At 39.9% G+C, this 24,701-nt stretch overlaps 1 protein-coding gene across 1 annotated transcript; it reads left to right on the top strand.

The window, feature by feature from the left end:
• The first annotated feature begins 5,360 nt into the window (after positions 1-5,360).
• On the top strand, positions 5,361-22,980 carry LOC116311529 (G protein-activated inward rectifier potassium channel 1-like). The gene is made up of 3 exons (XM_031728666.2): positions 5,361-6,465; positions 19,339-19,555; positions 19,961-22,980. Exons 1-3 carry the CDS (start codon positions 5,797-5,799, stop codon positions 20,632-20,634), a joined length of 1,560 nt encoding a protein of 519 aa, XP_031584526.1. The 5' UTR covers positions 5,361-5,796; the 3' UTR covers positions 20,635-22,980.
• The last annotated feature ends 1,721 nt before the right edge of the window (positions 22,981-24,701 follow it).

The following is a 24,701-nucleotide window of genomic DNA, read 5'->3' as shown; positions in this document are numbered from 1 at the left end:
GAAAACAAGTTTTTCAGCATCACTCTGACACAGCATGTTTAGAATTTTAGAGTTAGTGTGCAAATGTAAGAAAGCAGCCCCATAGATGACGATCAGCATGACTCCAGCCTGAGGACATGGCATTTGTCCTTTGGCTCTTGAGCTGTTCCTGAATAGAGTTTGGAGTGTGACGGTTTAGGTCATCGACATGTGGCAGGCTGCTACGGTTTGGGAGTGCTGTTTACATACTGTGTGGGCTTGGTCTTCAGCTGTGTTTAGTATGATTTGTAAAGTAACATATGCATAAATTATAGGACCCAAGGTTTCCCAACTGAGTATTGTTCTGTAAAGAGATAACAGTACAACTTCAGGAGCAACTTAATTAATTTCATTTCCCAGTCATTGTGTTAATTCTTGTTATTTATCTCAGGTTTGGCAACAGAAAGCCACATCATAAACCCCTTTTATGGTTTCCCTTTTCAACACACTCTGTTAGGCACATTTCCTTTAATTTATTTAAGAAGTCTTCAGGAGTGTCTCCAGGCTTCCTGAAAGACATTTAAAGCTCTTTTTTGGATGTTAGCTGTCTTTTGTTCTGTTCTCTGTCAAGATGATTCCAGTGTGCTTCAATAACTTTGAGGTCTGGGCTCTGGGGAGGCCGATCCATGACTGATGGTGTTCCACTGTATGTTTTTTTCTATTAAGGTATGCTTTTACTGCATTGGCAATGTGTTTGGAGTCATATTCATGCTGAAAAATGAAGCTGTTACCAATTAGATGTTTTCCAGATGGTATTAGGTGATGGATCAGAATCTGAAAATACTTTTCTGCATTCATAATTTCATCAATTTTGACAAGATCCCCCAACACCACTGGCTGAAATGCACGGAGTTTTACAGATGGCTGTCGACACTCACTGTTGTGCCTCTCTCCTGACCTCCTCCATATATACTGTAGATGATTTAAACCAAAATTTTGAAATGTAGATTCATCACTCCATAAGACCTGTTGCCACTGATTTTAAGTCCAGCTCTTGTGTAATTTTGCATTCCTCAGCCTTTTTTTCCCCCGTTTCCCTTCCTTGAGAATGGATTCTTGCCAGCCATCCTTCACTAAGACCATTTCTGATGAACCTTCAGTGAACAGCAGAGGTATCAGCTGAAGGGCTGGATGCATGTCTCAGGTCCTGTGTCAGCTCTTTACTGGATTTTGTTCTTATTTCTTCTGGACTTGACTCTCAGATATGCTTCATCTGCTGTAGATAGGTTTTTCAGTCCGCAGATTTTCTTCTTTTACCTTCTATTTCTCAAGTTGTCTTTTAAGAACAGACCATACTGAGATCTGGCAAGTTTTCAGCTAAATGACATGGTGGTGCAAAAATGATATCGTATGCCTGCCTGTAGATTTGACTAAAGAAAAGGGAACAAATTCTGTGTTTCCCTTGAGTTCGGTGGATGGTTTTATATACTGGAATGAGTCATAGGCGAGAGTGAAGTAGCTTGGCAAAACCAAAGAAAGAAAGAAAGAAAATTCCTCTGAAAATATTAAGGTACAAGGAGTGGACTGAAAATGAGTGATAGCCAATGTCCAAAGAAAAACTTTCAAGTCCTTCAGAAATCCTGTGGAAGTATTGATCAATACACAGAAGCAAAATATAAAGAAATAAATACTTAAGAGGTTACAATGAATTCAAAATACTAGAACAACAAACGAGAATTAAAAGTCTAAAATTTCAACCCACTGCAGTTTGAGGGTCTGTAACGTGAAAAATATTCAGAGTGTGAAAGTTAAATTTTGCATGACTTCAATAAATATATTCAGTGATTTTCCAAAGGTTGGTTGACTGAATGACACTTTAGGGAGGCAGCACGTAAGTGAGACCCGCCTAGAGACAATACACATCAGTACTTTGTGTTTTTTACGAGCTTGTTCAAAGGTTAATGGTGTATGTCAGTAACGGTCCTTTTTGAACTGGTTCATATATTTTAATCATTACTGTAGCAGCTGTATGTTGAGCAAGAGTTCCAAGAAAGGGAAAAATTGTTCTATTTTTGTCTCACTCTTTCATACTTTAACACAAACTGTTAAGGAATCTAATATGCAGTAGTGGATTTGTTCCTTGTCTTGACCACACAAAATGTCGCCAAGACCTGCTGTTCGTCCATGAGCTGCACTTTGAGAACCACTGCTTTAAAACAAATGGAATGAAGGTCAAGATCACATGTGCTTATTTTCTAAAGTTAAGGTGCTGGTTAGCATTTCTTTGGAAAAACCTAGAGCTTGTGACTCAGGCTGTTTTATCACCAGTGTAAATGTTATTGCAGTGGAATAGTGGTGGTAAACATTTCTTCATGGAACATTTTGTTTTCTATTGAATAAAAAAGTAATAATAATAAAATGAAAGTTTCTTCTGTTGTGTGATGAGAGTCTTTTTATTTAGATTCTCGAAGCCCTGCATTTGTCGTTGAGTAGAAATGGTTATTCTGACTGATGGCACTGCAATTCGTGAGAGCTTTTTTCCTCCCACGTATGCATTTTCATTTGACAGTCAATATCATAAAGTATATATATGAATAAAAAGGGACACTTTGTTTTTTTCATTGTGACCTTGGAGTGTTTTCTTGTTGACCGAGCCGACAAAAACATCTCAGTCGTTACGCAAATTAACTGATAACTCTGTCATAATCACAATGTTTTTATTATACTTTTTATGATCCTCTGATAGGAATTCTGCAGAATACGAGTACAATAGTGACGTGAGAGATTCGCAGCAGAAAAGCTTAATAACTTAACAGTTACATCCGATAACTTGATATACCGCATGCTCTCATTGTTTTTCATATGACCTGATTCATCACCTGCTAATGTTACTAGAAAGAAATTTGTTCTGAGTGTGTGTGGTTCAGGTAAATGAAGTCCTTGTGTACTCACATAAAGCTATCTTATCTTTGTATGTTGGCATAGTATAAGAAATACTTTGATATGATAGTTTGGGAATTAATTTGGATTTGTGGTCCATGATAACTCAAAGATACGCGATCTAAAGAACAAAAGCAGGGAGGGAAATCATCTCATGTGATCTAATCTTCTCATTCATAAGTTCAATATATATCCCACATTCTCGCTTTGAATTCAAAAAGAGGAATATCATATCAGACTATTAGAGCGGGATCATGCTGTATGTTTGTGCGCGCTGGTATATATACAGCCCTGTTTCCAGAAAAGTTGTGACACTGTAAAACGTACATTAAACTGAATACAGGGATCTTATACTTCAAGATATGATTTCAAATACTGAAACTTTCTTTTTTTGTATTAATCATTTTAAAAATATTCACATTTTGAATGTGGTGTTTCTAAAAATACAGAACAGAAACAATGGGAGTCTGGAAATGTTTTGTAAAAAACCACCTTGTGAAAAATCCTACAAGTAACTGGTTAATGATTAGTAACATGATCGGCTTTATAAATAGTATTGCAGAATAGTGCAGTCTTTCAGTAATAAAAATGGAGAGTGATTAACTACTGGTCAGTGTGAAAGAAAGTCTGGGCAAATATATAAGACTCTATTGATCCTGAACAACACATATACACCTTTCTGAGCAACTTTGATGTTGCTTATTTCAACAAAACAAGTAAAAACTGCAAGGTGTTTCTAGTAACATGATTTGATTCAGTAATAAAAGGGTGTGGGTGCAAAGCCCTCCTGTCTGTAATTCTTGAATAATGAAACAGAAAGTACAACTCAAGACATCCCAGGCTTCTGAAGAACTGAAATCTTTTGTCGAGACAGAACAATAAAACACTTAAACGTTTAAAACTACTCCTCAGTTCCCAAACACTATCAGAGCATTGTTAAAGGAAGAGGTGAGAGAACGCACAATGTTGTGTTTGTAGAAATCTATATATAAAAAAAGAGTTTGAATTATTTGAGTGACATTGCCTTTTCTTGTTGTATGGAAACAGCAGAGTTTTCATTACTTACTAGTTTATGAAGCCCCTTTTCAATACATTGTGTAAACATGTATGTAATTGCACTTTATATATCAGTGATATACAATTGGTAATACCCACAAAACCTGTATCATCTGGCTTCTGCAAACATCAACCAGTATGTTTTAACTTAGAGTTGTGACTGACATTTTTCCATACACAATTATTATGATTTCATTGTGGAATACTTCATTTCCTACTTTCAGGTGGTTGTTTTATTCTGTCTTTGGTCCCGATGACCTGCATCATCCTATCCACTTCGCCAATTCAAATGGCTGTATATAAGTAATTTTAGGAGTGTGAGGTGACAAGATGATGAAGCATTTCACTTTGATATTCTGCTTGTGACTTTATTTGTATTTATAAAGCACTTTTCTAAACAAAGTTACAAAGTGCTGAACAATAATGATTAAAGCAACAAATATGAAAAGTTAAATAAAAAAAATACAGTGGAGTAAAAGACAATTAAAAATTCAAAAAGATTTGATAAAGGTGTTTGCAGCTATAGAAAGTCAAATTCTATTCAATTCAATTCAATTTGATTGCATTTATAAAGCAAAGTATAGATCCTTCAAAAAACCGAGAACCCCAACAATCAGAAGACTCCTTTTAAAGAAGCACTTGGCACAGTGGGAAGGAAAAACTCCCTTTTAACAGGTAAAAACCTCTGGCAGAACCAGGCTCAGGGTGGGGCAGCCATCTGCTGATGCAAAAGACTTTAAAGCATGAAATGCCTCAAAACAGTTTTTCAATCTATTTTCACGTTATAGTGATTGAGTCTATTAAAACACACACACACACACACACACACACACACACACACACACAGAATATATGCACATATAACATGTGCTGATGATGTGACCCATCTCATTACTCCGAAAACATCAGTTCCATAGATTATAATTCAATTTTCAATAACAACCAATGAATTTCATATTCTGAATAAACCCTTTTAAATGAAACATTTCATCGCTTTCAGGCTAGAACTTTACAATGAACGACCACTGTCATCGGATGTCATTTACTTCCACTGTAGAAACAGTAGGTGGAGCTAAACACTCACCACCAGGCGCCATACTCGTAATAACACAATTTTGTACTACAGGACAATGTTTTCTGGTGGTGGGCACCTCGATAATTTAGTAATAACAAACAGATTTCAAAGCATATAAGAAAAAGAAAACTAATGCTGTCCACGGTGAATTGGAATATTTATGCTTTCGAATTATTGGAAACAGGCAAAAAGAAAAATGAAATAAACTGAAAAAAGCACTCCCTGGTCTGTATCCCCACGTAAGCCCACCCCCCGCGAAAGTGAAATCTGCCATCAGTGCTGCAGTTCCTCTACAGTCTTTAATTTGAAGTCACTCCTACCAGGACGCATTTCCTCGGGCACAAGTGAGCGCTGGACCCTGCCGTCTTATTAACGCACAGGTTTACTTACACAGCAGGACCCAAGGACTTTTGAATCTACTTAGCCTGATTAAAAGCAGCTAACACTGACATCATTTTATTGCACGGCTCCCTAAACGGATGGCATCGTAATAAAAAAAAAGAAAGTAAAAAAAGTTATCACTCGGGGGAGAATTCTTTGCGTAAAAGGGGACCGAGTATGAATGATGTATTGCGCAGAATCTCGGCTCATTTAGCCTACGATTAATTTACCGGAGAGAAGCGCATCTCCATCTCGTGGGATGCGAGCGGGGCATGTCTTGGCTGAATGCTGTTGCGCGGTTTTGGTTAGACGGTGCCAAACTTGCGCAAAGAGCCCGATTCTGCACAAGAACTGATCGTTGCTAGTAAGGTGACCGAAAGCACACAATGTCAGCCATACGGCGGAAATTTGGCGAGGACTACCAGGTGGTAAACACCAACCGGAGCATGACTTTTTCCGCGCCGGTGAAGAAAAAGAGGCAGCGGTTTGTAGAGAAGAACGGCCGCTGCAATGTCCAGCACGGTAACCTTGGGAGCGAAACCAGCAGGTACATATCTGATCTATTCACCACGCTGGTGGATCTAAAGTGGCGCTGGAACCTGCTCATCTTCATCCTCACGTACACTGTGGCGTGGCTGGTCATGGCTTCGATGTGGTGGGTCATCGCTTACATCCGCGGAGACCTGAGCTACGGCGGCCACAACTCGTCCTACACCCCGTGCGTCGCCAACGTCTACAACTTTCCCTCCGCGTTCCTGTTCTTCATCGAGACCGAGGCGACCATCGGCTACGGCCACCGGTACATCACGGAAAAGTGTCCTGAGGGTATCATCCTCTTCCTCTTCCAGTCGCTGCTGGGCTCCATCGTGGACGCTTTCCTGATAGGCTGCATGTTCATCAAGATGTCGCAGCCTAAGAAGCGCGCGGAGACGCTGATGTTCAGCCAGGACGCGGTCATTTCACAGCGGGACGGGAAGTTATGCCTCATGTTCCGAGTGGGAAACCTGCGAAACAGCCACATGGTGTCCGCTCAGATCAGGTGCAAACTCATAAAGGTAAGCACGCGCGTTACCTGGGTGATAGCCAGAGGATGTAGTTTCTCCTGCGCCACCTCAACTCTGAACGTGTTGTGTCTGAATAAAAACACTCTCAAATTGTTAAGTGTGTGTTAAGCGTTGTTATTGTGTTTCAAGCCATGCACCGAATTTCTGTTCATTCCCAGATTTGACTATTTCAGGGCAAAGATTCCAATCCGGCCCACCTGGAATATGCGGAGGAAAGCATAGACTTAGAACTTTTAACTGTAACTCTCCAAGTGTTACAGCTTTTCCTATTGATATCTATCTATCTATCTATCTATCTATCTATCTATCTATCTATCTATCTATCTATCTATCTATCTACACATATATATATATATATACATATATGTATATATATATATATATATATATATATATATATATATATATATATATATATATATATAAACTTCATTCACACACCACAACAAAGTAATTAAGTAATTGATAAATTCTAAAATTTTTCTGAACTAATGGAAGATTTATATTTTATAAGTACAGGACAGTCTGGACAATGAACTACCAGAAGTTTAAGATCAGCCTGTATGTGGCCCACGATTTGAAATGAGTTTAGCATCCCTGCTGTAGGGGCTCTGCTTTTATAGCGAGGCTCCATCCTGAGCTGTACTTTAATAAGTGGCCATTTACTCCCCAGAGCATCCGACTTACAGCTACAGGCTGTGTATTTCAGCTCTGTGTTTATCAGCTCTCCTCCCTCTTCATTTCTGAGATGCTGAGTGAGCCGCCTGCTTCAGCGAGGGTCATCACAAACTGCCCCCCACCCCTCCTTCAGTCAGCAGTATGGCTGTCAGTGGGTTGTATATTCAAGTTCAGCCTCTACTTAAGCTGTCCACAGATGAGATGAATGCCTCCCCCAGGAAATAGTTTGTGGCAAACTACAGCACGAGCACTTGGTTAAAACATCATTTCTAAAGTTACAATGGCTACAATGGCTGTAATTCCTGTGGCCACTCTTTCCTAAAGACAGGACAAAAATGTAACTATTAAATACTGAGATGTGACAGTGATTTGGCATTTTACCAGAGCAACTGCTGCCTTTCAGCACTGCAAAAAATAAAAATAAAAATCCGGAGGATGAAAGGAGAGCCGAGGCAGCTGCTGTCGGCTATGATAAAAGGGAAGAGGAAAACATTTTGTGTCATGCAATTTCACAACTGAAATAGACTGAAACTGCAGCTTCAAACAGCAGTCTCTCACCAGGGGAATGCTTTTCTCAAGTTCTCTAAGCAACATCTTTTTTGGCCTGCAGACCTTATGACCTGATGGCTGGACGGTGCTCCACAGTGTCTGTGTGTCTCAGGTGCTGAAAAAAGTCCAAACACAACAATTCATCACAGTTTGAGGACTTTGTATGAGCCCGCATAAGCTCCCTGTAGCAGTGTTCATCAGTTTAAACCTTAATAGTTGGCAGCGCTTTGTTGTGACAGTTAGTTGTGCTTTTGTCAGTTCTTTGGAGTTGTGAGGTGATCTTCGGTGACAGCTCACTTTTATGAACTCACACCAGCGAGCTGATTGTACTTAGTTGTTTATTTTGTGTTCTTAAACAAGTCAACAGAAAAAATGTTTAAAGATTAAAAATTTTTTAATCCCTCAATTTTTCATTTGACTTAAAGAGAAAGAAATAATAAATAAAAGTCACTCAGCATCATTAAAAGCCTTATTACTGCCACTGTTTCAGCTCTTTCTCCCATTTTTATTTCATTACGTTATCAATTGTCCTTTAATTAACAGCCGAGAAAGGCAAAGGAAAAATATGGTGTCTTGATTGCACTTAATCACCAGTCTCACAGATGAATAATCACACAGAATGCACCATCATCAACTTTCCTCCCTCCACAGAGGAGAGCAGTTTTACACTCTGCATAATAGTCGCCTCTAATGCATTCTGTCCTGTTTGAAATAACAGAGTGAAAGCAGTAAAACAAACACCCACGGGACACGCTGTAAATTTTCAGCCTCAATCAGAGCCACTGTAGATTTATCATTAAAGAGAAATTGTTGGGAAAGTTTTAGCTGTATTCGGTTCTTGATACTGTAACCGAATTCATCAGGCAGTCAGGTGTGATTTGTAGCATTCACAGCAGAACGTACCGGAACAAATGCTGCATTACTGTTGCTGATTAGATACATAATGGAGACCGTGTACTTTAGCTGTGCAGGTAGCTTTCTCGGTCTTGCCTCACGTCTCAGGTTTAAATGAACGTGCCAGCCTGGAGTGCTGCTTAATTACTGCATGGTAAACATTTGCTGTTTAGAGTGCTTTCATCCATCAGCCTTTTTTTTTGGCTTTATTTAAACAGTCCTTGGCTTCCTTTCTAAGATCAGTTGATTAAATTTATGTGATGATCCTGACCTGGGATTTCTGCCAGTGAGTAATGATCATTAAATGATATTTTTAAGCCACAATCATTTATGTGTTAATGGAAGGTCAGATGTCCAGGACACACGAATCACGTGTAAAATAAAAATAAAAACATTCAATTGACCTGCTTTAAAGGGTCAAAACCTGTTTGATGAATTCATAAGTCTTATCCACATTTAGCTGATTGTGATATTTCAAAAAGAAGCCTTCATCGTCTTTGGATCCTGGACTAATCGTGCTGTGAAATCTGTGCGCAGGGTATGATCGTAGCACTGCTGCATTGTTCCTTTTTTCCTGCCCGTGTACTTACGTCACTGTGGTGTCAGACTGCACAGCGGTGTATTGTAGAGTAGATTGATTCTACATAGCCCTCTAGTACTACAGCTGCGCTGTGCAAACGATGCCATGGCTCGTGTTCAGGTAGCACGCCACTCAAGGTCACTGTCAGATGTTTTGCCCACAAAGCTGGCTGAAGAAATGAGGCGTGCTGCAGTAAATCCTAATGATGGAGCAGTGCAAACGTACGGTGGCACGGCAGCATTAATCAGTTATGGGGATAGTCGGAGATGGGCCATAAATTTGCTGTGGGACATGGATACTTTGGACTTTTGGGAAAAAGTAAAGTTGGTGTGCGTGCAGTCATTACTGAAAAGAATACTTGGTGGAGCATTTGGACTCTTCAGCTATGTGTTTTCTGACTCTTTTACAAAATGATGTAAGAAACTGTCACTGGAGCGCTAAATAATTCCCCCTTGCTACGTGGGCATCTATTGGCTATGAACATTAAAGCCAGCACTGATCTCCTCGAGTTTGCCCTCTCATTGGTGGATGTGAATTTTACTGAGTTTCATCAGTAGAAGCACAAGTAGAAATGTAAAGTAAGAGGTGATGCTGGGCGTGCCTCTTTCCATTTCACGTCTCTTTTATCGACCACCTCGGTGACATATGGGACTTGTCTAGAAGATGTGATAACAATATAACAGATTTACTTTAAATATTGTAGCTTTATTTCCCGAGTTCTGTGAGACATACATTTTAAATGAGCCTCATCGGATGTTGTTATGTACAGGAAGCACGTAAGAGGCACAGCTGTGACAAAAATGTAAAAACAAAAGAAATAATCATTTAAAAAAACTGCCAGCTGCTGATAATTGAGATGCTATAAATTGATTTAAGTAGGAGATTATTCAGTTTCTCGTAGCCTTTTGAATTTTCTCCCATTCTTAACACACATTACTAATTTTCGGGCTTTATTATTAATAATTAATTAAACATCAATATATTCATGTTTTTCACCAAAACTCATTCTGGGAGTTTAAAGATTAACTCTTGCTTTTTTTTCGTTCTCCATTCTTTTTTCTGATGGTCATCCAGGTCCAGATCACAGTGGTGTGGTCTAAGCAAAGATGCTGAGACTTCCCACTCTCCCGCCCTGTTTGGTGGGACACAGAGGCATTCCCGAACCAGTCAAGAGACATAATCTCTCAGCCATGTCCTGGATTTTCCCCTTAGTCTCCTTTGAGTAGGACATGCCTGAACTGCCTCATTTCACTCTTTTCTTTTCTACTTTTAGCCGTGTCCCTGTCTAAGGTTGAGCCCAGACACTCGGCTCAGCAGGCTCATTTGCACTGATTGTATCTGTGATCTCATTCTTTTAGTCACTACCCACAGCTCGCGGTCATAGGTGAGGGTGAGAATGTAGATCGACTGGTAAATCAACAGCCTTGCTCTCTTTGCGACAGCAGAGCAGCATAGGATTGACATCACTGCAGATGCTGTAAAAGTCCATCTGTCAATCTCCCACTCCCTTCTTGCCTGACTTGTGACCAAGACTCGGCGATACCTGAATTTCTCCACTCAGGCTAGCAACTCATTCCCAGCTCAGAGTGGACACTCCATCCTTTCTGCCTGAGAACCATGGCCTCAAACGTGGAGGTGCTAATTTTCTTCCCATTTACTGCACATTCTGAAGCAAACTACCCCAGTGCAAACTGGAGGTCATGGCTTGAAGGAGCTATCAGAACTACATCAGCTGGAAAAAGCAGATCCTGAGAACACCAAATATGATACCCTCCACCCTTTGGCTGCCACAGAATCAGTGACAAAAAGCAGGAGTAGGGAAGTCAGTCAAAAGATCAATTTTGCTGAGAGTAATGCAGACAACTCTAACTACAGTAATACCAGGACCAAATATGCTTCACCTACGGTACTATTTCCATCCACAGGGCTGCAGTGAAATTCCCTCTCCAAGTCCACAAAACACATTTAGAATGATTGGACAAATTCCTATGCACCTTCAAAAATACTCACGAGAACGAAGAGTTAGTTATGGGTTATGGCACCAGGATAAAAAATATGTTATTCCTCCTGAATGTAAGATTCAAGTAACCAGTTTGCAGTGCTAGATGTGAGTTCATGAACCCATTCAACTGCATCCAGTTCAATAGTGCTGTTATATAAGTGTATTTCAGGGCATTTGTTGGCATAGTGTACATACATCTAGCCACTTTTAAAAGAACTAGAAAGAATGCATCTTCATCCTGTTATATTTCACCAGACACAAGTTAATTGTTAGTAGATCCCAATTTTATGGCTACACATAACAAACTTAATTATGAGCAGAAACACAGCTCCCTGGCAGTACTGCCCACCCTATATCCACAATGCATGTTAATGTAAAAACATAAAAGTCCTTGAAATTCCATTAATATTGATGCAGCATTAATTAATAAACCAGTGGAATGCAGAGGTGCCCTGCAGCACAAGTGAAATATAATATTAAAATGGAAACATGCAGGCATGTGGGTTGCCGTCAGAGCGCGGACGTAGCGAGCTTATCTTGGCAAGAAAAAAAATTGGTGGGACAAAGGAGATGGAAGCAGTAAACAGCAGCAAGTGTGGCAAACAAGACTGAACAAAAATGCAGCGGGGGAGAGTGACAGCTGGGCGGTGCTCGTCAGTGTCAACAGAAGCTTCTCTCAGTAGGTTGGTCCACAGCAGGAGATAAGTGATAAGGGCGAGAAGCAGACAGACAGGCATGCATGCAGGAGCTTAGCGAGACAGGCAGGCAGATATGCCGGCATGACTTGCAACATCTGCCACCGTCTGACTCTGAAGGACAAGCAGGGAAAGCAGGAGAAAGAAGAGAAGAAGAGGCATGTTGTGGCAGACAGATTGAGAGACAGAATGCGACGTCTGTTCGAGAATCACATTTTATCTCCTGCTCAAAGCTCAGTAGCTGGACACATGTCCACATTTGCATGTCAAACACAAAAGCAATACATGTGTGTTGCGCTGTCGATGTTTGGGTTTCTTAGTATCTTTCTCAAACACATGCATTTGCACACACGGTCCACACAAACTGTCACTGAAGGGGAAGTGAGTCACCTGGGAGAGGGCCTGCCTTCACTCAACTTGAATCTCAGGTGGCTTGGTAAATTAAGCACCCCCTCCATATCAGGACCTCTTCCAAAGGCCATTAATTTCCCCCTTGTGGCGCTGACTGTTTAGCAGCACTAGAAGAACACACAAGGCTTTTACATTGTTGAAGCCATCCAGCAGCTTTCTGCGTCCTTGGCAGGGGTATAATTCTGTTGTAGCACTACAGCGCTAGTGAGGCGAGCAGTGAGAATTTATTAAAATCACTGGTTTCCAAATGGAAATATCTAGTGCAGTAGCACCATTATTATATTTAAATACAATGAAATATTAAGCTTTGCCTGTATTTGATGTCATAAAGATTGCTGCTAAAAAGAAGAATAGTTAGATGGATAATTAAGCTGGATGATAAGGATTTAAGCAGCAATACCTATTACCACACTGGACTGCATTTCACTGTTCACTAAGTCCAAATATGAAAACATCAGAGGCATAATTGAATAGCCTATATGTTAGCATTTTTCCACCCTGTTGTCTATACCATAGTTAGACAAGAGGGTTCAGTTCTCAATAATCAAGGCACTTGGTATCGTGAGGTAAAGACTTAATACTAACAGAGAGAAAATCCCAACAATCAGACGACCCATATGAGCAAAGACTTGGCAACAGCAGGAAGGAAAAACTCCCTTTTAACAGGAAAAAACCATCTGCTGCAGCCAGTTTGGGGGTGAGGGGCTGGAGACAGGACAACTTCTGTGGCATACAGTCTGTACCAAGCAGGAAGTCATATTTGTCGGATAATTACATCAACAATAAAAACAAACATTAAAAAAACCCATAAAAAAATGGGTGTGCTCTAAAAGGAGCTACTGTAAAGTTTTTATCAAAGGCTGTAAAAGTGTTAAATTAATTGCTGAAGTTAGGTATTTCCCCACAGGAGTCAGTGGGGACTGTCTTGCTTTTGAAGCCAGCCTCAAGTAGCCAATGCAGGAACTACTGTTTTGGCTACTCATTTCTCAGCCCTGGAGGTTGCTGCTTTGAAATCATAGCGTTTTGCTGCTAAGCTAAGCAAACTGCCTGATGAATGCCGCTTTATATTTATCATGCAGAGTGAGAGTAATATCTCCAAGCTCTGAGCAATAAAGTGAAAAGTATTTAACCCTAGAACACTATCGCTATAAATAGTAACACAATCACTAGTGCCGGGTGATTTTTACCCGATATAATATAACCAATAAAAAGTAATCAAATATATCAAAATATGACAACACATGACAAATTACAGTGGTCTTCTTTTACTTTCAACTGTGCCATGTCTAACAAAATGAAAAAAAACCCTCCTAAAACAAAATAATGACTCTGGAAAGCTGGTCTTTGGTCCACCCATTCCTGGGAAATTTGAGACTTCCCTGGTGAAGGCACAGGCTCCCCGACACGCAAACAGCTGCAGGAGAGAGAAATCATGTAAATGTATTTTCCCGGGTGTAAATCACCCGGCGATAGTGTTCTAGGGTTAATGTCAGACGATGTAATCCTATTAGCTGGGATTTAGACCAAAAGCAAGAAGAAGGGCTGCCTTGGTAAGGGTGTGTTATTTATGGTGGCTACTGGTAAGACAATCGATCCAGGAAGTCCAGTTGGAGTAAACAGATTAATGCATTTAATGGCTTAACAGTTGCCAAAACACTTTAAAGTGGTTTGACTCATCGACCTTGATTGTTTTAGGCATCAAAGATGGAATTACTTTATCTTTAATGGCAACGGTAAACAGAAGCGGTTTGTTTGTTTTGGCAGAGCCCCCCTGTGCAGGCACCCCTCCATTCCAGGCATGATCAGACTCTGACTGAGGAGATTTTACATCTCTTCCTTGATGAAATCCCCAAATCGAGTAACATTATTTTATTTGTTACGAGAATACACCCTGTAGACTGACAGATCAAAGGCGCGGTAGGTGGTGTAGCCTTTTACAGCTTTTTCTGCTTGTTTCCTTTTAAGGAGAGTTCTCACTGTTACATAAAAAACATCCACATTTCTTGCTTTTTCGACTTAACTTCAGTGGACATGTTACATCGGCTCCCCGGCTGTGCGTTCAGTGAGCAACAGCCACTGATGCAGCATGATGGGTGACACTTTCCCTCAAGAAGGCGAGCCGGGCTTGGTAAATTAAGTACCCCCTCCATATCAGGACCTCTTCCAAAGGCCATTAATTTCCCCCTTGTGGTGCTGACTGTTTAGCAGCACTAGAAGAACACACAAGGCTTTTACATTGTTGAAGCCATCCAGCAGCTTTCTGCGTCCTTGGCAGGGGTATAATTCTGTTGTAGCACTACAGCGCTAGTGAGGCGAGCAGTGAGAATTTATTAAAATCAGCAGTTTTACCTTTACACCCAGAAATAAATGACTTACCAGTACACTGGTTTCCAAATGGAAATATCTAGTGTAGTAGCACCATTATTATATTTAAATACAATGAAATCTTAAGCTTTGCCTGTATTTGATGTCATAAAGATTGCTGCTAAAAAGAAGAATAGTTAGATGGATAATTAAGCTGGATGATAAGGATTTAAGCAGCAATACCTATTACCACACTGGACTGCATTTCACTGTTCACTAAGTCCAAATATGAAAACATCAGAGGCATAATTGAATAGCCTCAGTGTTAGCATTTTTCCTCCCTCTTGTCTATACCATAGTTAGACAAGAGGGTTCAGTTCTCAATAATCAAGGCACTTGGTATCGTGAGGTAAAGACTTAATAATAACAGAGAGAAAATCCCAACAATCAGACGACCCATATGAGCAAAGACTTGGCAACAGCAGGAAGGAAAAACTCCCTTTTAACAGGAAAAACCATCTGCTGCAGCCAGTTTGGGGTGAGGGCCGGAGACAGGACAACATCTGTGGCATACAGTCTGTACCAAGCAGGAAGTCATATTTGTCGGATAATTACATCAACAATAAAAACAAACATTAAAAAAACCCATAAAAAATGGGTGTGCTCTAAAAGGAGCTACTGTAAAGTTTTTATCAAAGGCTGTAAAAGTGTTAAATTAATTGCTGAAGTTAGGTATTTCCCCACAGGAGTCAGTGGGGACTGTCTTGCTTTTGAAGCCAGCCTCAAGTAGCCAATGCAGGAACTACTGTTTTGGCTACTCATTTCTCAGCCCTGGAGGTTGCTGCTTTGAAATCATAGCGTTTTGCTGCTAAGCTAAGCAAACTGCCTGATGAATGCCGCTTTATATTTATCATGCAGAGTGAGAGTAATATCTCCAAGCTCTGAGCAATAAAGTGAAAAGTATTTAATGTCAGACGATGTAATCCTATTAGCTGGGATTTAGACCAAAAGCAAGAAGAAGGGCTGCCTTGGTAAGGGTGTGTTATTTATGGTGGCTACCGGTAAGACAATCGATCCAGGAAGTCCAGTTGGAATAAACAGATTAATGCATTTAATTGCTTAACAGTTGCCAAAACACTTTAAAGTGGTTTGACTCATTGACCTTGATTGTTTTAGGCATCAAAGATGGAATTACTTTATCTTTAATGGCAACGGTAAACAGAAGCGGTTTGTTTGTTTTGGCAGAGCCCCCCTGTGCAGGCACCCCTCCATTCCAGGCATGATCAGACTCTGACTGAGGAGATTTTACATCTCTTCCTTGATGAAATCCCCAAATCGAGTAACATTATTTTATTTGTTACGAGAATACACCCCGTAGACTGACAGATCAAAGGCGCGGTAGGTGGTGTAGCCTTTTACAGCTTTTTCTGCTTGTTTCCTTTTAAGGAGAGTTCTCACTGTTACATAAAAAACATCCGCATTTCTTGCTTTTTCGACTTAACTTCAGTGGACATGTTACATCGGCTCCCCGTCTGCGCGTTCAGTGAGCAACAGCCACTGATGCAGCATGATGGGTGACACTTTCCCTCAAGAAGGCGAGCCGGGATCTGTAGGCACAGACGTCTTCCTGTGAAATGTCACACCCTTCTGTCCTCAACATCACGGTGAATACAAATGACAGGCTGTTTGCCATCTGTGAACCGATTGGCTCCTTGCTCAAAGGGCCGGGGAGGCCACTCTTCATGAAAGTTAACAGTAGGCGACGGGAAGAAGATATAATCTATTTAATCTACTTAATAAACATTAACAACGGGGAAAGATGATTTTCCCCCTTCTGTTTATGTATGAAATGATAGAACTCATATGGGTATTATCAGTATTTTTTCTTTTTGGCCTTTTCTTTGAGCTTCTTTCTTAATATTTTCATTTGACACATACTTTACTTATTTAGATTTGCCCTAGTTGGTCAACGATGTTGGTTTTTTAAGGACAGACTGTTGCTGAGAATTTCAATGGGGTCTAATCTGCTGGAAATTAGGAGGTGTGTACACAGAGAATGACTTTGCCAAAAATGAAATAAAGATTACTGCTGCTTGGGCTGTCAGAAGGAGATGCTGGGAAGGTGAGAGACTATTGTTTTAACACCTTCATTCTCACTTTTACCCTGCATGTCTGCCAGTCAGTGTGACAAGTACATTTCAGTGCTGTTGCCTCCTCAGGTCAGTTGTTCTTGCTTTTACCACTATACAGCAAAAATACACTTCATTAGGTCCACATTGCTTACATTGTGTTGGATCTCCTTTTGCATTCAGAACTGCTTTAATTCGTCATAGATTTGGAACCATCAGAATTTTTGGTCCATATTGATATGATAGCTTCACACAGTGGCTGCAGATTTGTCGGCTGCACATCCATGATGTAAATCTCTTTTTCCACCAAATGCCAAAGATGCTGTGTTTGACTGAGATCTGTGACAGTGGAGGCCATTTGAGTACAGTGAACTCATTGTTGTGTTCAAGAAACCTAGTAGAAATTTCAGTGCTGAATAGCTGTTAGCTGGTGGTCTTTTCTTCCAATATAACAACTGAAAGACGTCACAGAGGTTACTTTGACGTTGGTTTGAGGTACTTCTTAAACATTGCCTCGATATCTTGATTAGACTTTGTAGAGAAAGTTTGCATTTAAGATGTTTTTCTTTGTTGTTGATTTGCTAGTTAGAATAAAATAAAATAAAATAAATTATAATTATTGAGAAAAGAATGAAAAAAAAAAACACCTAAATGGTGGTTTGATGTAATGTATTTCACACTTTGTAAGAGATGTTCTGACATGAACTCTGTATAGGAGCATGGTCTGTCCTTCTATGGTTAAGTTTATATGTTGCAACCAGTTTTGATCAGCGTTAGGGGTTTAATTATGTTTGCTGGAAAGTTTAAGATGGTTTGAGCTTCATGACATGGTGCATTAATGCTGCTGCAAGCAGCCATCAAATGATAGATACATTGTGGTCATAAAGGGACGGACATGGTCATCAACAATAATCAGCAAGGCTGTGGAGTTTAAATGATGCTCAGTTGGTGCTAAGAGGCCCAAAGTGTGCCAAGAAAATATCCTCCAGACCAATGCACCACCACGACCAGCCTGACAAGCTGGATGGATCCATGGGATTCATGTTGTTTATGCCAAATTCTGACCCTACCATCTGAATGTTACAGCAGCAACTGGGACTCGACAGACCAGGCAATGTTTTTCCAGATCTGTGGCTTCTTCTTCTTGTCCCCATCTGACAAAACATGTAGGTCTGTCGAAGCAGTTCTGGGAGCGCTTTGTATTTAGTTGCTGTTGTTTTGCAACAGTACTACCACAAGTGAGCTTGGGACCAAAGATAACGTCTACATCTTCTTCATTACGGTCCCGTTTTTCAATAAGTGGGGCTGATGGAAGCAATTCTCAGCGACCACTTCTAGTTTACAGGCTTCACTCTGCCTGCCTTTGAGCACCAAAAACAACTCATTCTCTCCACTTGAACTCTCTAAGTATCCAATTTCATATGGTACCATGTGAAATTCCAGAAGGAAATTGCCTTTTCAATGCTATTCCAGTGGACTTTAAATGCAGCTTCAGTCACCTTTTGATCAAGGATAAAGAATATATATATAGTAGCTGTAGTTGGGTTTCACATGAAAAGTGGTAGGTAGTGCAAAGGAGAGGTTAAACCTGGCAGATTGACAATGTGTCCTCATAAACTCAACTGTAGCCTGTAAAAAGCTATTTTTGTGCAGGAATATTAGCTTCAATCAAACATTACACTGACTTTGAACCAGTGAGACTGCAGGCTAAAAACTGGCTAATGCTTCAGTGGCTTTGGACCCTTTCACTCTCACGTGCACCTCTTTCGGGTGATGTGTAGGAAAGTTCAGGGCTCTAAAATGTGTGTTAAAATGGGTCATAAAACCGTTTAGCTGTGTGGGTATAGTCATTTGCATGTTCTACATGACAGCAAAGCAATACTTTGAAATTCAGAGGGGGTTTTTAACATGAGGACAATATGATTCATTCATTCTTTTTGTCGGATGTGTTTTCCTCAGCTGGAAATACACTTCCATAAACAGCAGACACCACACTGATTACGTCCTAAAGATAGTTTAGGTGACATTTATGGGAAATATGCTTTTTTACTTTCTTAGCAGGGGTAGGATAAGAAGATTCTTGACACTTTCATGTCTGCATGGCAGATATGACCGGTAACTTCTTTGAGTCTATGCTGGTTGCCTGGCAACTGGTCCCAGCATAGTCTGACCACAGCCCAGTACAAAACTGTGAATTGGCATGAATGTTTTTACACTTTGCTTTTAGCTTTGTTTTGTTTTTTTAATCAAGTAAAATGTAACAATAATGTCAGGTTTTAAAGTGTCTACCTCACATCAGTGATTTTAAGACTCTCTTGCTAATTTTGAAGTTGCTAAATGCCAATCACCAGCATTATCTCAGTCATGCTTTCTAGTTTATGTAGCTAGGTCCCTCAGAACCTCACGATTTCTGACTTGAGGCTGCAGAGCAAGATGGAGTCCTTCTGACCTCTTGGGTCAGAAGGACTCCATCTTTGTGGAAACCATCAAAACACCAACCTTTTATGAAAGATTAGCAAATCCATTTATTGTACATCTTTTCGTTCTTACACTGCCTTGGTGGGAGTGTCGGTATAAACTTCAGTGTTTGTGCTAAAATGTCCTGCTCATTTGTGTCTACAGTCTCGGCAGACCCCAGAGGGCGAGTTCCTGCCTCTGGATCAGTGTGAACTGGATGTAGGTTTCGGGACGGGGGCGGATCAGCTCTTCCTAGTGTCACCTTTGACTATCTGCCATGAGATCAACAGCAAGAGCCCGTTCTTCGACCTGTCACAGCGCTCGCTCATGAACGATCAGTTTGAGATTGTTGTCATTCTGGAGGGCATCGTGGAGACCACTGGTGAGAACATATTCTGAACTCTGAGGTCCTTTTGCTGTCTTTTTTCAAAACAACTAACTTTGTGTAAGCATCGCTGTCCCTTATCATTTGTCTCATCATCATTTAGCAGGTGCTAAGCTTCTCTGTAATATAAAATGAAATATTTAACACAATGTTTAATTTCATGGTGTTTAATTATTCAAAACACAAGGCTGCTTCCATCTCTGTTAGTTTTTCATGTTTCCCTCTCCCTTGTCCCTGAAGCAGTTCGCCACTTTCATATCAGCTTCCTGTCTGGCTGTCAGTCCATTTTTATTTAATACAGTCTTCCTCATAATGTTACAGTGTGTTAGTCATCTCCTCTTTGTCTTTTCCCCTGTCTGTATTTGAAATATTTTTCTACTCTGTCTCTTCTCTTCATCTCAGGTATGACATGCCAGGCAAGGACATCTTACACTGAAGATGAAGTCTTGTGGGGTCATCGCTTCCTCCCTGTCATGTCTCTTGAAGAGGGCTTCTTCAGAGTCGATTACTCCCAGTTCCACAACACCTTTGAAGTCCCCACACCTCCCTACAGTGTCAAAGAGCAGGAGGAGAAGTCCTCCCTGACGTCACCCAACCCCCTACCTGTTGCACCTACTCCCCCTTCGCCTCTGCTGAGGAACAGCAGCCGAGTAGGCCGCAGGGAGAGGCTCCTGTCAGCTGACAATGCAGACCATGTAGACGATCAAGTCTCCAGGCTGCCCAGCAAACTCCAGCGCATGAGCTCCAGCAGGGAGGAGCATCTCTGGAGGGGGCTGAAGACTGGGTCAGCTTTGCCCGGGGGGAAGGCCTCCAGCACAGGCGATCTGCCGCTTAGTATTCAGAGGCTGAGGTCCAGCTCCATCCCTGTAGTGAGGCAAGGACATCCGGAGGAGCAGGTCCAGCTGTTGTCTTTGGATGGAGAAGCTGAGGAGAGTGAGCTGGAGAAGCACAGATTGTCCACAGCCATTAGCACCCTTGCTGCTCCAACCCCAGCACCAGTCCAGATCTCCTTGGTAGGGAGTCGGCCAGAGGACAACTTGCCTCCCAAACTGCGCAGAATGAATGCTGACCGCTGACATCTGCAAACTACCTTCAGGACTAAAACTAATCTGAAAAATTTATCAGGCTTGATGGGCATTGCATATAAGTAAAGTCTACTGTGATCTAAGTTTTTTTTTTTGTAATTTCTGCAGATTCTCTCCAGTTTTCAGTATTTCTTATCAGGCTCTTTACTAAGTTGTCCATTGCCACAAATAGAAGGACAACACCAATAAGCCATCCATCCGCTCATACTGTGACTCAGTTTTGATATATCACCATCTGTGCCCCCCACTGACTTTTAACACTTATGTCCTTGTGCTTGTTCCTTTCATTTCTTTTCCCAGAAGTTGCATCAAAGACTTTCTTATGGTCTCAAACTGCTGTATCCACTTTTTTAATTGAACAAGCACCAAAGTGGCAGTTATAAATAAGACTGATCATTTGCTAAACCAGCTCCCTTAAAACAGTGACTGTCCAGTGGCTGCTTAGCAAAGATAACCAGGCACGGCAGGCCTGTCAAGCTTTGGATTCACTTATTATTCTTGATTTCTCTCATAATAAGTGTGCAGTGGTGTTTAAATTAAGCCTTTACCAAACATAAAACAATGTGCAAAAGGATAAGAAAGTGTTTGAGAGGTTTGCTCATTTGTATCAATGTAAAACTTATCTGTAGCAGATGCTGTTTGCTACAGGACAACCTACTGTAGTAGTCAAATACTACCTAATCTCTAAAAACAGATTTTGCATATGAATATGTACAATCTGTAGGCAAGACACAAGATTTCTGTACCAGGCACACTCTGGTTTCTTTTTGTAGTCTTTTTGTAGTCCAGGCGTACTTTACTAGCGATGCGCCGATATGATATTTGGATCAGATTTTGGTCCGAGCCTAATTCTAAAGGCTGGATTGGATATTGTTTAAAACAAGATGATCTATGACCAATCTATTCATTTTTACTGTATTTGATTTACTCAGCAGCAACAGACTGGTTGCTATTGGTCAAGCTAACAAAGCACTAAGTAAGCTAACAGCAAAGCAGCAGTTGATGCTTTCTCTTTCTTGCTCCTTCACTTGTTTGGAAGCTTTTATTACTCTTTATTACACTCTTGGTTACATAATGTGCTTGTGCCAGCTCAACTTCACACCAATATATCAAGGAGCAGTAAAAGCAGGTGAACTCAGATTGAGAGGAAGTAAAGGAGAAACTAGCATGATTGTCAATGAAAGCAGTGTGCAGTAGGCTTGCACTGAGCTTGGACTAATGCAAATAAATTAGGTAAATAATGAAAATTAAATTTTACATTTTACTATTTTTTTCCTGTTGTATTATTTTATTAATAAATATAAAATCAAGTACATTTTTATTCTTGGATGCATGTATTTGTCAGGAAAGCAAGATTTAAGCTGAGCCTGGTGCTAGCTAAAACATAAATGAATGGTACTCTTCCTCACAGTGAGGATTACAGTTTATTGATTTAACTCTGGTACTGGATCAACAGATACTCAATGCCAAGATCTCAGTATTGGATCAGAGTAAAAGCAGGATTGGTGTGTCCCTATTTTTGACTAACTTTGGTTGATAGTCATTTTGTAGAACAATAGAGGAATATGCATTTGCTAAAACGCATCAGATAACTATCAGCTATTGTCTAACAATGATTTGGGTTTTTAATTGCTTTTTTGCCTGACATCACAAACACTAATCAGAGGATGGAAGAAGAGAGTAAGGTTCTAAGACCATCTCCTCTTTAATTAATTTAATTTATTTTTACGTAAAATCCAGCAGCTTTAGCTTCAGTCTTTTTGCACAGTATCATGTCTGAAGGCATCCAGTGCATATTTAGATCATTTTTTCAAGATTAGACATTGTTTTTTTTTGCTAACATTGACCTTTCATCCCACATGCAAAGCTTGCATTAGCCTAATTAGCTGGTTAACATAAAGCTACAGAAATGTAGCTCCTGCCTTTGTGCGTTTTAGTAGAAAAACTGGATGAGTGCCATACAAGAAAGCAACAGGGGGACAGGGTTTAACTTTAAATTTAACCTGAAGTGGGTGAAAAAAAAATCACTGATACACATAGGACTACTATTTATTTGGATGCTCATATGAGCAACCGCATTACCTATTGTGCAATTTTAACAATCTTTACCTCTTGGTGCACTGTTTGCATTGGACCATTACACATGGGGTGCCAAATGCAATCACAAATCAATTTTAGACCGCAGATTTTCTGTCATTATTAACTGGTTTATCAGAATGTAAAACAATGTAGGAATGCAGGCAAGATGACGTCAGAGGATCTGTGTATTATTGCCAATATAAAGGAAAGATTACTTCATATTGCAACTGCTAAATAATAAATTCTTTGAAAACACAACTGTGCTTGTTAGCACTGATAATTTTCCCTATGAAAAAAAGCTGTATTGCCTTTTCTGTTTGACTCAGTTTGTATATTTGCACACTGTGTTCAACATCCAGAGCAGTTTCATCCTGCAGAACCCTTCAGCAGCTCATGTGTCACCTGCTGTGGTGGCTAAACCAGCATTCATCAAATATTAAAGCCTTAAACGTGAGCGTGAGTTTCTACTATTTTGAAGCAAATTTTAGAATGACAAGCTAGATCCTTCAGACAAAATCTTCAGGTAGTTACCCCTGGCTAGAAGGTTAACTGAGTTAAATCTAGCCCCTTAACCTTCTCCTCTGGCTGCAACTTCAATTATGCTGCCATAAATCACAGGTTAAACAAGCTTGGTAAGTGGCATGATTGCTGCTGACACATTTACTCCATAGGCAGAAAATCTTGCAGAGATTAGACTTAAACATCAGAGGATGTCAAGCGTTTATTAGTCATGCTGCAAAGAATAGCAGAAGAATGAAATGTGATTATGTAACTAGTTGAGAGTAAGAAATGACCTCCGTCCAGCTTAAGATAAAATTAACTCAGATAAATGGTGGTGGGAAAGAATAAATCAAAGACATAATGCTGTATAATGATGGACCAACTGAAATATGCATTCATTATTCAGTAATCATTCAAATGTGCTTGGAAAAAAGAAGATTAGTCTAATTTTCATTCAAAGGCACTTTCTTGATAAAAATTTTAGATATAAACAGGACACAGTTTGCATCATTTATATTCACTGACTTATTTCATATTTGGGTTATGCTAAAAAACTAATGAAATTGCATTTAATCGAGCAAAAATAAAACACATAACAAGAGCTTATCAGTACCTTGAATATCATAAGAAGAAAAAACATTTAAGAGGAAAATTGAAATAAAAAATTGGTAAATTTACTGGAGAACAGTCACACAATAAATCGTTGGAAAATTTGACTGAACATACACTTATTAAAGCTCACAGGCAAGTCTTAGAATCGTAAACTGTTCAGTTCTAGCTTTGATAAACAATCTTTTTGTTTTTGAAAAGTATATGTATATTCTTTATATGGCACCAAATGACAACAATGGTCACCTCAACGTGGTTAATACTGTACGATAGAGTATTAGTGAGAAAATCCCAACAATCAGATGATTTCTTATCAGCAAGCTCTTGGCAGCAGCGGGAAGGAAAAAAACATCCTTTTAGTAGAAAGAAACCTCCAGCAAAACTGAAGGCAGCCATCTGCCTTGATCACTTATGGATTGAGGGAAAATAGAAGAGAAAAAAAAACAGATCATAGAGAGGACAAAACACGTAGTACGTGAGAAAGTATGTGCAGTGTAAATATAAATATATATATATATATGTATATATGTATATATATATATATATATATATATGGGAAATAAAAACGGGGTAGTGGAGGAGTAATATATATTTGCTTATCTAGCCCTAAATATAAAGATTATTAAAATGGAAAGCAAACTGGGAGATGGTTCTATAGGAGAGTGTCTGATTAGCTATGCCTCCCATTCTACTTAAACCTACAATCTGAGACTGAAATGTTCTATTAGGGTAATATAATACTAGGAGGTCTTTAAGATGTGATGGGGCCTGATTATTGTAAGATGGATTTTATATTCTATTTAGGATTTAACCAACAGCCAGGGAAGATAAACTAATATGTGAGAAATATGATCTTTCTCCTGTCTGTT

Source organism: Oreochromis aureus, linkage group 8, assembly GCF_013358895.1.
Source record: "Oreochromis aureus strain Israel breed Guangdong linkage group 8, ZZ_aureus, whole genome shotgun sequence".
Lineage (NCBI taxonomy): Eukaryota > Metazoa > Chordata > Actinopteri > Cichliformes > Cichlidae > Oreochromis > Oreochromis aureus.
The sequence above is the reverse complement of the archived record's forward strand: the minus strand, read 5'-3'. Positions and strand labels throughout refer to the sequence as shown.

Coding starts and splice junctions, on each gene's coding strand:
- LOC116311529 (XM_031728666.2), top strand. CDS start 5,797: ATGTCAGCCATACGGCGGAAATTTGGCGAGGACTACCAGGTGGTAAAC. Junction 6,466..19,338: donor TCAGGTGCAAACTCATAAAG/GTAAGCACGCGC, acceptor TTGTGTCTACAG/TCTCGGCAGACCCCAGAGGG. Junction 19,556..19,960: donor GGGCATCGTGGAGACCACTG/GTGAGAACATAT, acceptor TCTTCATCTCAG/GTATGACATGCCAGGCAAGG.